At 44.2% G+C, this 13,771-nt stretch overlaps 1 protein-coding gene across 1 annotated transcript in view; it reads left to right on the top strand.

The window, feature by feature from the left end:
• Positions 1-13,771, top strand: part of LOC126418886 (UDP-glycosyltransferase UGT5-like) — a 142,401-nt gene that overhangs the window by 80,571 nt on the left and 48,059 nt on the right. Inside the window, exon 4 of the mRNA XM_050085893.1 lies at positions 4,926-5,148. Coding sequence (XP_049941850.1) covers positions 4,926-5,148 — 223 coding nt within the window. The remainder of the gene's footprint in view (positions 1-4,925; positions 5,149-13,771) is intronic.

The raw sequence follows: 13,771 nt of genomic DNA, 5'->3' as shown, positions 1-13,771 counted from the left end.
CCCATTAACGCCAGATTTCGCCGCACTGTACCAACGGGTACGTTCGTTGTACGTTCTACATTTATTCCTGCGGTAATTTCACACATTGTTGCTTGTCTGTTAGCACTGACAACTCTACGTAAACAGCGCTGCTCTCGGTCGTTAAGTGAAGGCCGTCGGCCGCTGCCTCGTCAGTGGTGAGAGGCAACGCCTGAAATTTGGTATTCTCGGCACACTCTTGACACTGTGAATCTCGGAATATTGAATTCCCTAACGATATCCGAACTGGAGTACGATGTGTGTCTAGCTCCAACAATAGTTCTGCATTCAAAATTTGTTAATCCCCGCCGTGAGGTCATAATCACATCTGAAACCTTTTGTACCTTGTGTAGACGGTACTGGCGTCATCTGTATATGAACATATCGCTATCACATGATTTTTGTCACCTCAGTGTCTATGCAAGCATCTCGCACTAATTTGAGTTATGTAACAAACTCATTTTACAAAAACGGTCAGGGTTAACAGAATGAGAGTTTCACTCTGCAGCGGAATGTGCGCTGATATGAAACTTCCTGGCAGATTAAAATTGTGTGCCGGAGCGAGACTCGAACTCGGGACCTTGGCTTTTGCGGACAAGTGCTCTACCAACTTTTTTTTGTTTTACCTTCATTTTGTTCGTAGTTGATCGTTGTGTTTGGTCGTTGCGGACGTCACATGACTTCCGGTCAAGTTCGTTTGTTGATCCTTCCACTAAGTTTTTATTACAGAAGCCAACCAACTCTCTGATCAAAGCCAACTGAGCTACCCAAGCACGACTCACGCCCCGCCCTCACAGCTGTACTTCTGCCAGTGTGAGGTCCCGAGGCAGTTTTAATCTGCCAGGAGGTTTCACGGTCAAGGTTATTTGCAAAAATAAGTGGACTTTTCGGCAGGTTTTCCCATGAATGAGGGCATAAAAGCAACTGCCAGAAAAGTGTTGGCTTACATGTGGGCGTAGCAGTGTTAATTCCCGTTTTGCTTCTCTCTGCTCCACCGCAAAGTCTGTTATTCTCTCTAATAATGCGCCTAAACTGCTTGTCTGGCTATATGCGTCACTGACCGCGTTCGGAGGACTACAGCCAGTGACGAGGACATACGTATTGGTCCCGTCCTCCTCAACGGATACTTGAACACTGAAATCTACTTCTACCGGTCTTGTTACCTCACCCTCGACCTGCGTTTCTTTATCTGCTGCTGGAGGGGCAAAGATTTGCTGCTGCATTAGCTCATGTTGTTTCTCGAGTTCTCTACTCTTTGTTACAGACTAATCTCTATTTTCTCCAATTTTTTTCACTAAAATTGGTCTTTCTAAACGGACAGTTCCTACTTTCCTTTTAGCGATTTAATTATTCTCTCTTGTAATCTTTGCTTCTTTTCTAACCGTCTCGCTGCTTGCGTTTGGAAAGCTTCAGCTCAGCTTAACCGTGGGCTGTCAGACGAGCTTTGCACTCTGCTTTTTGTTTCCATTTTAGGAGGCACAGTTACACAGAAGAGACCTAACAATTAACAAATGATTCAGTACAAAAGTAATTGAAACAAGCTCCACGGATGTGAGGTTACGGTAAGTGAAAGACATATCGAGAGTGATTTACGTTTTTATTGTAAATCCCTTCGCTCGAAAGTTTCCTTCCTTCATATCTCCTCTGTGTTACAACAGATGACGTGTCACTGATCTCATTTGTACTAAGATTTCAGTACACTCAAGTTGTCTATTTGCTTCCACCGCGCTCAGTGGAATGCGTAAGTTATGAACAGTCTTCACCAACCTACAGTTTTCTGTAATTGCTGTCCCCTGCGCATAAAACGGCACCTGGGTTGTGAATCCGTTATCTTGAGGTTGTAATAAAGCGTTAGCGAGGAGCTGGTATTGTATGAATAATTAAATTTTGAACTGGTTTGTTTAAATGAGACGCCCCTCGTTTTTTATTAGCAGAGTACGAGAAACTAAAATTGTAGTCCGTTTCATAAACCACAAACAATTTCCGTTCTTTGCACTTCCACAGAGAACAAGCAAAATAATGAACTGCATGTTTGCGTAATTATTATCAAATGGTTCAAATGGCTCTAAGCATTATGGGACTTAACATCTGAATTCATCAGTCTCCTAGGCGTAGAACCACTTAAACCTAACTAACCTAAGGACGTAACACACATCCATGCCCGAGCCAGGATTCGAACCTGCGACCGTATCAGCAGCGCGGTTCCGGACGGAAACGCCTAGAACCGCTTTTTTTTTTCATTTTTGTTCGGTACTGATCGTTGCGTTTGGCCTCGGCGGACATCATAAGACATCTGATCAAGTTGATAGTTGATTCCCTCACTCAGTTTTTTTATTACAGAGAGCGAGCAGCCCTCTGACCGAACACGCTGAGCTACCGTGCGGGACAACCGCTCGGTGACAGCGGCCGGCCGTAATTATCATCAAAATAGTTCCCAATCACATGTCTAAAACCCAGAGACCGCTAATTAAGTTCTTAACCAATATCGATCGTGGCAGACAGTACGTCTACCGATTGAGTTCTTTCATTTAGAAACCAGAGATTGCTAATTAAGTCTTAACTGAAACCAACCACGTCAGACAATACACTGATGAGCTAAAAAATGATGACCACCAGCTTAATAGCTTGACTGTCCGTCTCTGAAACGATATACATCACTGATTCCGCGTATCGGCGATCCGATAGTGTGTTGGTAGGTTTGTGCAGGTATATGTGTCATTAGATGTCTAAGCACAGGTCATGTAATTCACGTAAATAACGAGGCGCGGATCTGCGTACCCGGTGATGGCCCCAATAGCGATCCAGATGGGTTTCACAGGATTTACATCAAGCGAATGTGGTCGCCGAGCCATCAACGAGAATTCACTATAATACCCCCCAAACCACGGTAGCGCGGTTCTGGCTGCTGGAAGGTGACATCGCCTTCGGGGAAGACCTCAAGTGGGGTGCGACACAGGTGGTTCACAGCTGTCAGCGTGTCTTCGATTACCACCACAGGTCCCATTCAAGCGCAGGAAACTGTCTCCCATAGCATAATGCTGCTCCTGCCAGTTAGCGACCGTGGTGCATTGCACGTTTCGAGTCGTGGTTCACCTCGTTGACAGCCTTTGTGGAGACGACCATGACGCAGTGTAGCAAAAATGTTTCACCCGAAGAGCCAACACGTTTCCATTGATCGACGATCGAATCCCGATGGTTCCGTGCACACTGCAATCGTAATTGACGATGTCGTTGGGTCAACATGTGAACACGTAGGGGTGGTCTGCTGCAGAGCTACCTGTTCAACAGCGTACGGTGGACGGTGTTCTCCGAAACACTTGTGCGTGCACCAGCAATCCGCACGTTTATTTACATATAAAAGCCGACTACAGAATTTTCCTTCGCGTGAGACTACACCTACGAGATTCGTTCAAATGGTTCAAATGGCTCTAAGCACTATGGGACTTAACATCTGAGGTGATCAGTGACCTAGACTTAAAACTCCTTAAACCTAACTGACCTAAGGACACCGCACGCATCCATGCCCGACGCAGGATTCCAACTTGCGACCGTAGCAGCAGGTGTTTCGGATACGTAACTTATTTCGTAGCAAATCAGCATTTATGCTTCACAGATACTGCGAAAGAATAGATAACCCCTGAACTTCAACGCAAAGAATCATGCAGTTTTGAGATTTCTCAGAAGCTGCCATTGTCATATCATAATCTAATTTTTAGTAAATCGGCGCTTGTGATTTAGTTACTGTATCAGATGTTCCAACTAGCATATTCTGTTACATTTAGTTTCCCCTTAAATGAGATGATATATATATATATTTAACTCTATTTTAGAGTTTACTAATAACCATACTTAACCTCAAAATTTTTAGGAAATTACTAATTTTTACCACCATTTTTTCTGTTTCCTTAATAGAAATCTCGTTTTATGTATTTACTTCAATTCTTACAGGCAGTTAGCAGCTTTGTAGCTCAAGAGACTAAAAGATAACCAGCAGGCTTAGTTTAAAGTTATTTGTTCACAGTCCTGTAAAACATTCCAGCAGCAAAAACGCGGCTCCGTTGTGAATGCTGTTCCCGAACCCAGGATGAGCTGGTTGACATTCCTTCATAAGCACCTGGAAATAACTCTGACTACTGTCAACCGATTGGCAGCTTTTGCGAACTGATGACCACATACAGTATGAATTCGTGATCGTTTCTCACCTTGCTTAATACACTTAAATATTAGTAGTATTACTATTATCAATCAATGTGAAACAAAGATCTACTATTTTTAAGCATCCTATAAGAATAGGGCATTTCGGTGTAGTCACGCTGCAGATCATTGAGAGCATCCCTGTTGAAATTCTTAGAACGAACATGCAAAGAAGAATCGGGCAACATGTTACTTTCTCCCACACTTGTCTCGCGAAATGACGACGACGACGACGAGAAAATGTGAGGAATTAGAGCTAATAGAGAGGTTACAGACAATTTCTTCGCACATTTCACTTACGAATCGAGCACGGTAGGAGCAAAATGACAATAGTATGAGAAGTACCTTCCGCCACGGATCGTAAGATGGCTTGCAGTGTATGGATGTTGATGTGCATGTGGATGTAGACGTAGACGTACCTCCTATCTTCTGTGTCTCGGCTTATTGTTCAACAGATACTTTATGATCCTGTTCCTTACATTCTTGTTATATGCTCTTTTCATTTGTCCCTGTAATTCATTATTTCATAAATCAGATAAAATGTTTAATTTTTGCCCCATATCCTCATTTCTCTGTCTTGTTCTACATTACAAATTATACCTAACCACTTTCGTTTGTCTTACATATCACATCTTTTATCGCCCAAAGTACTGAATTTAGAACACATTATGCGATTTTATAACTACACATTTACCGTAATTTTTTTCCTACAGGACCTGCAAAAGTTCCTCGATGAAGCTCCAGACGGGGTGATATACTTCAGCCTTGGCAGCTACATCAAAGGCACCGACCTGAGGCCGCAGGCCAAAAAGGCTTTCATTGAAGTCTTCTCCCGCATCAAGCAGAGGGTCCTTTGGAAGTTCGAAGACGACAATCTGCCTGGAAAGCCGGACAATGTCATGATTTCCAAGTGGCTGCCGCAGGCTGACATACTTGGTAAGTACATTTCGGAAGGTTGCTAAGATGCTACAACAAGAGGTCTTATAGAGAATAAAACTAAAAACTCAGAAGGAAATGACTGTACAGGTCTGATTTACTTAGGCAGCATTCCTCTGGAATATTGGAAGCTTGTCACTTTAAAGCGATTGATTTCGCTTCAAATTTACCTGTGACTGTAAAATTTGTGAACATTTTCGCAGATCACACAAGGATCTGGTGAAAACGACAGATACTGAAAAAAGGAAACCGATTACTAGCACACATGTAATTCAGTTTTTCTTCTAGTTCGCAAAGAAAAAGCTGAAAGACGCCAAACGATCTGGACACAGGTTCCTGCAGTCACAACGATTTGCATCAGTTGGACCTCTTGAGAGGCAGATCACTCGAACTCATATGCGGCAATGAAATTGTTGCGCAGTGGAATAAGGACATGAAAAGGGTGGCTCCGAAAAATGAGTCCTGGATGTTAGTTGTTTAAAAAAGCATTAATGATCTCAATAACAGCTTTTTTTATCTCATTTTGTTCACTTTTGTTCGTTGTATCTGCTCGGGGCGGACGTCGTAAGACATCCGATTAAGTTCGTTGATGATCGATTAACACGCTGAGCTACCGTGCCGGCAAGCAACTGAGCTACCCAAGCACGACTCACGACCCGTCCTCACAGCTTCAATTCTGACAGTATCTCGTCTCCTACCTTTCAAACTTCACAGAAGCTCTTCTACGAACCTGCAGAACTAGCACTCCTGGAAGATTGCGGAGACATGGCTTAGCCACACCCTCTTCGCAGAAGAGCTTCTGTGAAGCTTGAAAGGTAGGAGACGAGGTACTGGCAGAATTGAAGCTGTGATGACGGGTCGTGAGTCGCGCTTGGGTAGCTCAGTTGGTAGAGCACTTTCTCGCGAAAGGCAAAGGTCCTGAGTTAGAGGCTCGGTCCGGCACACAGTTTCAGTCTGTCAGGAATTTCCAACAATACGAAGTTTCAGACCGACCGAGGTGGCGCAGTGGTTAGCACACTGGACTCGCATTCGGGAGGACGATGGTTCAATCCCTCTTCCGGCCATCCTGATTTATGGTTTCCGTGATTTCCTTAAATCGCTTCAGGCAAATGTCGGGATGGTTCCTTTGGAAGGGCACGGCCGACTTCCTTCCCCGTCCTTCCCTAATCCGATGAGATCGATGACCTCGCTGTCTGGTCTCCTCCCCCGCAACAACCCGACGAAGTTTCGTACAAAATTATACCGAAAGTGATGGTACACATACCAAATAAAACAACCAACCTTTAAGGATAATGAGCTATTTATGCTAATGATATATTGACTTGACAAAGACTTTAGGAAATATGGAAGAAGGGAATAGTCATCATAGAAATCTTTGGTAAAAAAAAAAGCCATCACGGAGCCAGCGCAGTGATTGTGTCAGCTTTGCCAGAAAAAATAGAACGCCATGCAGCTATCATAAACGAGCCGTGGTACGGCTAATTAAAAAAAATACCAAGAGCCCTGAATCTAGCTTAGTCCAAACTACACACCTGCAAAACGACTGACAACTCCCCTTCCCGGTCACCTGTGCTGCAGACTCTGAACATGATTTAAGCTGCAGGATGTAGTAGTGTGGACGGCTTTCAGATTGGCCCTTGGATATATCTCCTCCCTTAGAAGTAGCCCTGACTCCAACAAGTGTCATGAAAGTCGGTGTAGAACCCGCCTGTGTTCTCACAGAGCTGTCCTGGATGCTCTGCCAAAGCTATCAAACCAGACGGCCCTAGCTGAGCTGTCCCCTGTCTGCACTCCTCGTTCACCTTAATTATCCTTTCCCAGCGATGAAGCTCCGTCAAAATGTGGCCAACGAAAATGTTCGTAACAGAGCTGTTAAGCCGCCTTACTAGGAAAAATTTTATCAACCAACCAGTGGCTTGTGTTTCCTCGAACACTGTTCATAAAATTTGATGCAAAATTCCCATTCTTCAAAGATACTTTTATTTCAGCCTATCCGCAGTTCTTCTGTGTCTGTAATTCTTAAAAAGCATCCTGCTATTTGCTGTTTGTTACTGTCTGGTAGTTCCTCAAGGGGCAGTCACTGGAGCTCTTTCCCGCATCTTCTATGACATGAGAAGCTGATACCCTACACAGAAAACGCTTATTGTTGACGGCACCTACCTGCCTCAGAGAGAGAGAAAAAAACTAAAACGACCTCGGCTATTTCTCTTCCTACTAAAAAGATAGATCTTTCTTTATCTGCGAGTTGCATCCCACTCTCCTGATTTCTAAGACGGCTGTCGGCACTGAGAAACAAAACTATACTACTGGCCGTTAAAAATGCTGCACCAAGAAGAAATGCAGATGATAAACGGGTATTCATTGGACAAATATATTACACTAGAACTGACATGTGATTACATTTTCACGCAATTTGAGTGCATAGATCCTGAGAAATCAGTACCCAGGACAACCACCTCTGGCCGTCATAACGGCCTTGATACGCCTGGGCATTGAGTCAAACAGAGCTTGGATGACGTGTACAGGTACAGCTGCCCATGCAGCTTCAACACGATACCACAGTTCATCAAGATTAGTGACTGGTGTATTGTGACGAGCCAGTTGCTCGCCCACCATAGACCAGACGTTTTCAATTGGTGAGAGGTCTGGAGAATATACTGGCCAGGGCAGCAGTCGAACATTTTCCGAATCCAGAAAGGCCCACACTGGACCTGAAACATGCGGTCGTGCATTAGCCTGCTGAAATGTAGAGTTTCGCAGGGATCGAATGAAGGGTAGAGCCACGGTTCGTAACACATCTGAAATGCAACGTCCACTGTTCAAAGTGCTGTCAATGCGTACAAGAGGTGACCGAGACGTGTAACCAATGGCAACCCATACCATCACGCCGGGTGATACGCCAGTATGGCGATGACGAATACACGCTTCAAATGTGCGTTCACCGCGATGTCGCCAAACACGGATGCGAACATTGTGATGCTGTAAACAGAACCTAGATTCATTCGAAAAAATGACGTTTTCCATTCGTGCACCTAGGTTCGTCGTTGAGTACACCATCGCAGGCGCTCCTGTCTGTGATGCAGCGTCAAGGGTAAGCGCAGACATGGTCTCCGAGCTGATAGTCCATGCTGCTGCAAACGTTGTCTAACTGTTCGTGCAGATGGTTGTTGTCTTGCAAACGTCCCATCTGTTGACTCATGGTTCGAGACGTGGCTGCACGATCCGTTACAGCCATGCGGATAAGATGCCTGTCATCTCTATTGCTAGTGATACGACGCCGTTGGGGTCCAGCTCGGCGTTCCGTATTACCCTCCTGAACCCAGCGATTCCATATTCTGCCAATAGCTATTGGATCTCGACCAACGCGAGCAGCAATGTCGCGATACGATAAACCATAATCGCGATAGGCTACAATCCGACCTTTATCAAAGTCGGAAACGTAATGGTACGCATTTCTCCTCCTTACACGAGGCATCACAACGTTTCAACAGGTAACGCCGGTCAGCTGCTGTTTGTGTATGAGAAATCAGTTGGAAACTTTCGTCATGTCAGCACGTTGTAAGCGTCGCCACCGGCGCCAACCTTGTGTGAATGCTCTGAAAAGCTAATCATTTGCATATCACAGCATCTTCTTCCTGTCGGTTAAATTTCGCGTTTGTAGCATGTCATCTTCGTGGTGTAGCAATTTTAATGGCCAGTAGTGTATAGAGCAGTGCTCTGAACAGATACAGGGCGACAATTATTGAATTATATGAAAGAAAACTTAATTAGTTACAAATTACGGCGTGAACACATTCCATTCAACATGAAAACTTCACTACAGGTATTCAGATTTACGTTATGACATGTTCGATACACCTGCCATCATTGGCGATTATGTGGCACAGACGAATACCGAAATTCTGAATAACTCGCTGAAGTGTCGGAACATCGATATCTCGTGAATGTCGATATCCTGACGACCTACTGAATGACTGTTTTCAGCTCAGCAGTAGTTTTGCGGTTATTCGTGTACATCTTATCTTTAATATAGCCCCACAAAAAGGAGTCACATGTGCTCAGATCCGGAGAATATGGCGGCCAATCGAGGTCCATGTCAGTGGCCTTTGGGTACTCCAGAGCCAGAATGCGGTCCAAAAAGTGCTACTCCAGGACATCACTCTCCTGCTTGTACGGGGTCGAGCTCCGTCTTCCATGAACCATATCTTGTCGAAATCAGGGTCACTTTCGATAATGGGGATGAAATCATCTTCCAAAATCTTCACATACCATTCAGTAGTCACTGAGCCATCAAGGAATATCGCACCGATTATTCTGTGACTGGATATTGCACATCACACAGTCATCTTTTGAGGGTGACAAGACTCCTCAATCACGAAATGCAGATTCTCAGCCCCCCCCCCCCCCCCTCCAAAAGCGCCAATTTTGGTTACTGACAAACCCATGCAAATTAAAGTGGGGTTCGTCACTAAACTGAACCATACAGCGCATACTAATTCCCATCATGCCCTGCAGCCAACCATGCAGTTTGAACGTCCCAACCCAAAACGTTCAACTTATGAAGATTTTATTTCATATAGTTCAATAACTGTCACCCTGTAGCTTTGGCTTGTAAACATGAGCAGTATTCAGTACTGGGCCAAGTTTCTGCCACAGATCATTGTACCAGCATTTTAAGTTGGAGCTGATGGACACTCATGCTGTGCATCCACCATACTCAGAGTAGTAGTTTGTGACTGCCGGTGGCTAGGTAGCTGGCAGAAACAAACCAGATGGCGGGCTGTCTGCACAGCTTGTGGCCCATCGGCCCTTGCCAGCACTTTTTTTTCTTCTTTATTGTGGTTTCATTCCCCTGCCCCACATGGGCAGGGGAGGGCTGTCAGCGGCACTATCCGCCCATCTTCAGCCGAGTGACATGACAACTAATACAAGAATAAAATGTTACATATAAGGCGATAAAAAAGGGGGACATTAAACAGAGTAAGGGGTGATAATGGAGGTAAAAAGACACATGGAGACGTTCGTGGGAGACAATTAAAAAAGTTGACATTAAGTTAAAAAACACAGTGGACGAGTTGTAGAACACAAAAAAGACACTGAAGTCACATGCTTAGGTTAAAAGTTGGCCACACTAAAAAACACTCCAGAACAACACACTTTAAACCCACTTCGAGCACACACGATGAAGAATAAAACTGCCAGGTGGGATCTGCCGAGGGAGAGGCCGGAGAGGATGGATAAGGAGGGGAGAGCAAGGGGCAGCAGGGAAGGGGGCGGGATGGAAAGAGTAGGGGTGTCAGTGGGTGCACCAAGAGGCAGGAAACAGCTGGGGCAGGAGATGAAGAGGGAAGACAAGGCAGGAGGGAGTGCAGAGACACTAAAGGGGAGCACAAGAGAGGGAGAGGGAGGGGGAGTAGGAGGGGAAAGCCGCTCAGGAGAAGGGAGAGGGTGCCAGCACTTTTGATATGGCCCATACATACGGGCAGATGAGTCCAACAACCCATCCACTGAGCATATCTATTCTGAGCCAGTGGCCCGTGTGTGGCTGATGGTTCCGTGGTCTTGTACACGGTCAGGGTCTGTCTGTTCGACTGGTGGGCTTTATCCTGCTTGCCTCGGCCGCTACCTGCCAACCCACACTCCCTTTGTTTAGGCCGGTAGGGTCCACCAAGCAGTCACCAGTGGCCACACACAGGTGGACGGGTCTGTGGACCAGTCAGGATGTGAATCGATGTCTTTTGAAATGGATGCGATCTCGCAGTGACTAGCCTGTAGTCACTGACATTCGCCTGTGCCTTCTTCAGCTAATTAAGGATCCCAGACTTGCACCTAAAACATGCAACAGCTACCCATTGTGGAGAGAATTTTAAAATGGGGAAACGACGGCTTAATCATTGCACTCACTGGGGCTGTTCATAATCAGCATTGATATATTCACATGATACAAGGCTGTTTCAGAAGCGAATGTTGAATGAAAGAAATGAAATAAAAATGGGATGAGTCAGACGAGAATGGATTGACGCATTTCAAAGAATGCACAGAGACCAAATCTGCAGAACGGTCCTCAAATCCAACAATTTTCTCCCTTTAACCCGTAGTTGAGCAAACGATCTCACTGTTCTGGCGAAAGAAAACTTTATTCTCATCAAATTCACTCACATTTCGTGAAAAGTAAAATTTCTCTCATAAACAAAGCACAATACCTGTTTGTGATTGTTTGTCTTTTAGAGGCAGGCGATAGAGATGAGGTTAAGCAGTTCTCAACAAATTATTGCCCTGAATTCCGTGGTCTTGGTTCACTATCCTTCTTTCCAGCACGTTCACAAAGGAGGATGCACTGCTTTGATTATCCCATAATTTCAAGCTGGAAGTTTACACAACATGACTCGGATGGACCTTGAATATATTCAACAAAGAAGTGCTGGCAACTGGCAGTATGTCGTCGTTTGTTATAACTGAGCAATTGCAGTATTCATCTTGTCGATAGCTTCTTCGTACTGGAAGTGCTGGGTATTTTATTAAATACCATTGGTTAGAAACACTCCGAAAAAGTTGGAAAGGTGTTCCAGGATAGGTTCGATACGTTACGCTGTTTCAGAGTCAATTAGCACTGAACTTAACCAATCAGGCTTTTGCGCTCGCAAATTCAAGCGATCTGCCAGACAAGGTGTTGTAAAATGTATGTTTCGTTTGGTTACCTAAAACCGAGGAAGAGTGCGATAAAAAAAAATTGGACATGGGGCGATGGTAAGGATCGAAGTCCCAACAAAGGCCGAGCAGTCTCGCGCTCTATGATACACTTTATGACAACAACCGACACTAATCGTATCTGGCGGGCCGCTTGAATTTTGGCGTGCAACGGCCTGACTGGTTAATTTTCATGTTGTATAGCTAGGAAACGGCAAAACACGTAGCATTTTTTCCTTATTAACTATTTCTGAGCAAACCTACTATGCAATACTAGTTTTCAGGCTGTTTCTGACTTCCCTGTATGTATGCGTGCACGTTCCACATTTCCTGCTAAACCCCTGCACCGGTTTCAGCCAAACTTGGTACACACATCACTTATTGTCTGGAAAAAATCACTGTCTGGGTAGGAACCAGCCACCTGTCAATGTGGTGGGGGTGAAAAAGCAGTGTAGCCCACAACTCGAAAATAGTCATACTTCAGTCATTCAGTGTTTGGAAATGAGAGCACTTGGAGACTTGAAATGAACTTTACGCATAATTTCAAACCTTTACGAAATTTTTTCTCGTTGACGACCCGCAGAAAGTGATGTATTGCTTACATTTTTGCTGTTCATAGAGTAAAATTGCTGCATGAAGCATGACGTTTTAATTTTTTTACATATTTCTACTATTCGAGACACATTTTCCAGCAGTATTCACATACACCACTGAATGTACGAGTAAAATAATATTATTGTACCATACATAGTGAAGATACGACGTCATGAACACTGAAGCGTGGCATGTGTGGAAGAGGAAGGCCTTATCACGGCCTTGAGAAGCGCGTGCCACACGTGCTGACCATATGCGAGGTGACCTGTAACACGTGAACCCAGTGCAATAATAATACTAAAAGCGCTGTGCACTGATTACACAATCCGCACTGCTGAGCGGAAGTTAACAGCTGCTTTTGTTATACGTATGTTACCCGCAAATCTGTCACTGGGATTAAGATGAAAAATCTACTCTCTGCAGTGTATATGTTTGTTATACATTCATCACAAATTAGGGATACTTACCTACAGTTCGTTCTTTTGCCCAGACTAGATTCGTGACAATTGAAGTGGGATTGGCGCTACTAAAACTAATGACGTAACTCGATTTTCTTTACATTTTGTGATATTTCTGGCTTTGGAGCCATAATATTCCTTCTCAAGATTCTCTTCGTAGTTTGGCTGAGATTACAGCAGATGATACATGACGTAAGAGATGCGGGGAGAGGAAGAAAACAGATGGTACAGTCAGTACCATTTCCGAGAGGAATTGGGCCAGTTTAGCAGGACTGGCTGTCGACACAGGAGCGTACACGCCAGATTTGTTAGCTGCAGTTCTTAATATTTAATAAAGCGTAATTCAGGTTTTATTGTCAGCCGCATGAATACATCGTCAGTAGCGAGTTAAAATCCAGTTATTTCACATCTCATTCTTACAACAATTTTCGTTAGCTTTAGTATAATGATATTCAGGCAAAGCACTTCGTGCACCTTCGGCTCCCGCCAAATATGTGCTAAGAAGTGGAGTAATTTGGGCTGTCTGGTTAGTCTGCAGCGAGGGGTTGAACGGTGAGGTTCGCGTTATTGGCTGCACAATTAATATCTAGGATACGCGCCACATACATCGTATTGAAATAACGCGACTTTGTGCAAACCAGAGAAGAATGTGATAATAGAGTGCATAATTTTTGTGAACATGTTTTCTACAAGAGTTAATGCAACTGAATTTTGATTGATTGTAATAACAAATCAGACAAAGTATAAACAGCTAATAACGCGTTTTGTAATGAAATATATGCAAAACTCCTTGTTAGCTGTTTATACTTCATATGCTTTGTTTGTTATTAATGAAAAAGTTGTTGGTATCACTAATTTGAAATTTATCGGATCATTCAGTAGAA

The sequence above is a fragment of the Schistocerca serialis genome, chromosome 9, assembly GCF_023864345.2.
Source record: "Schistocerca serialis cubense isolate TAMUIC-IGC-003099 chromosome 9, iqSchSeri2.2, whole genome shotgun sequence".
Lineage (NCBI taxonomy): Eukaryota > Metazoa > Arthropoda > Insecta > Orthoptera > Acrididae > Schistocerca > Schistocerca serialis.
The sequence above is the reverse complement of the archived record's forward strand: the minus strand, read 5'-3'. Positions and strand labels throughout refer to the sequence as shown.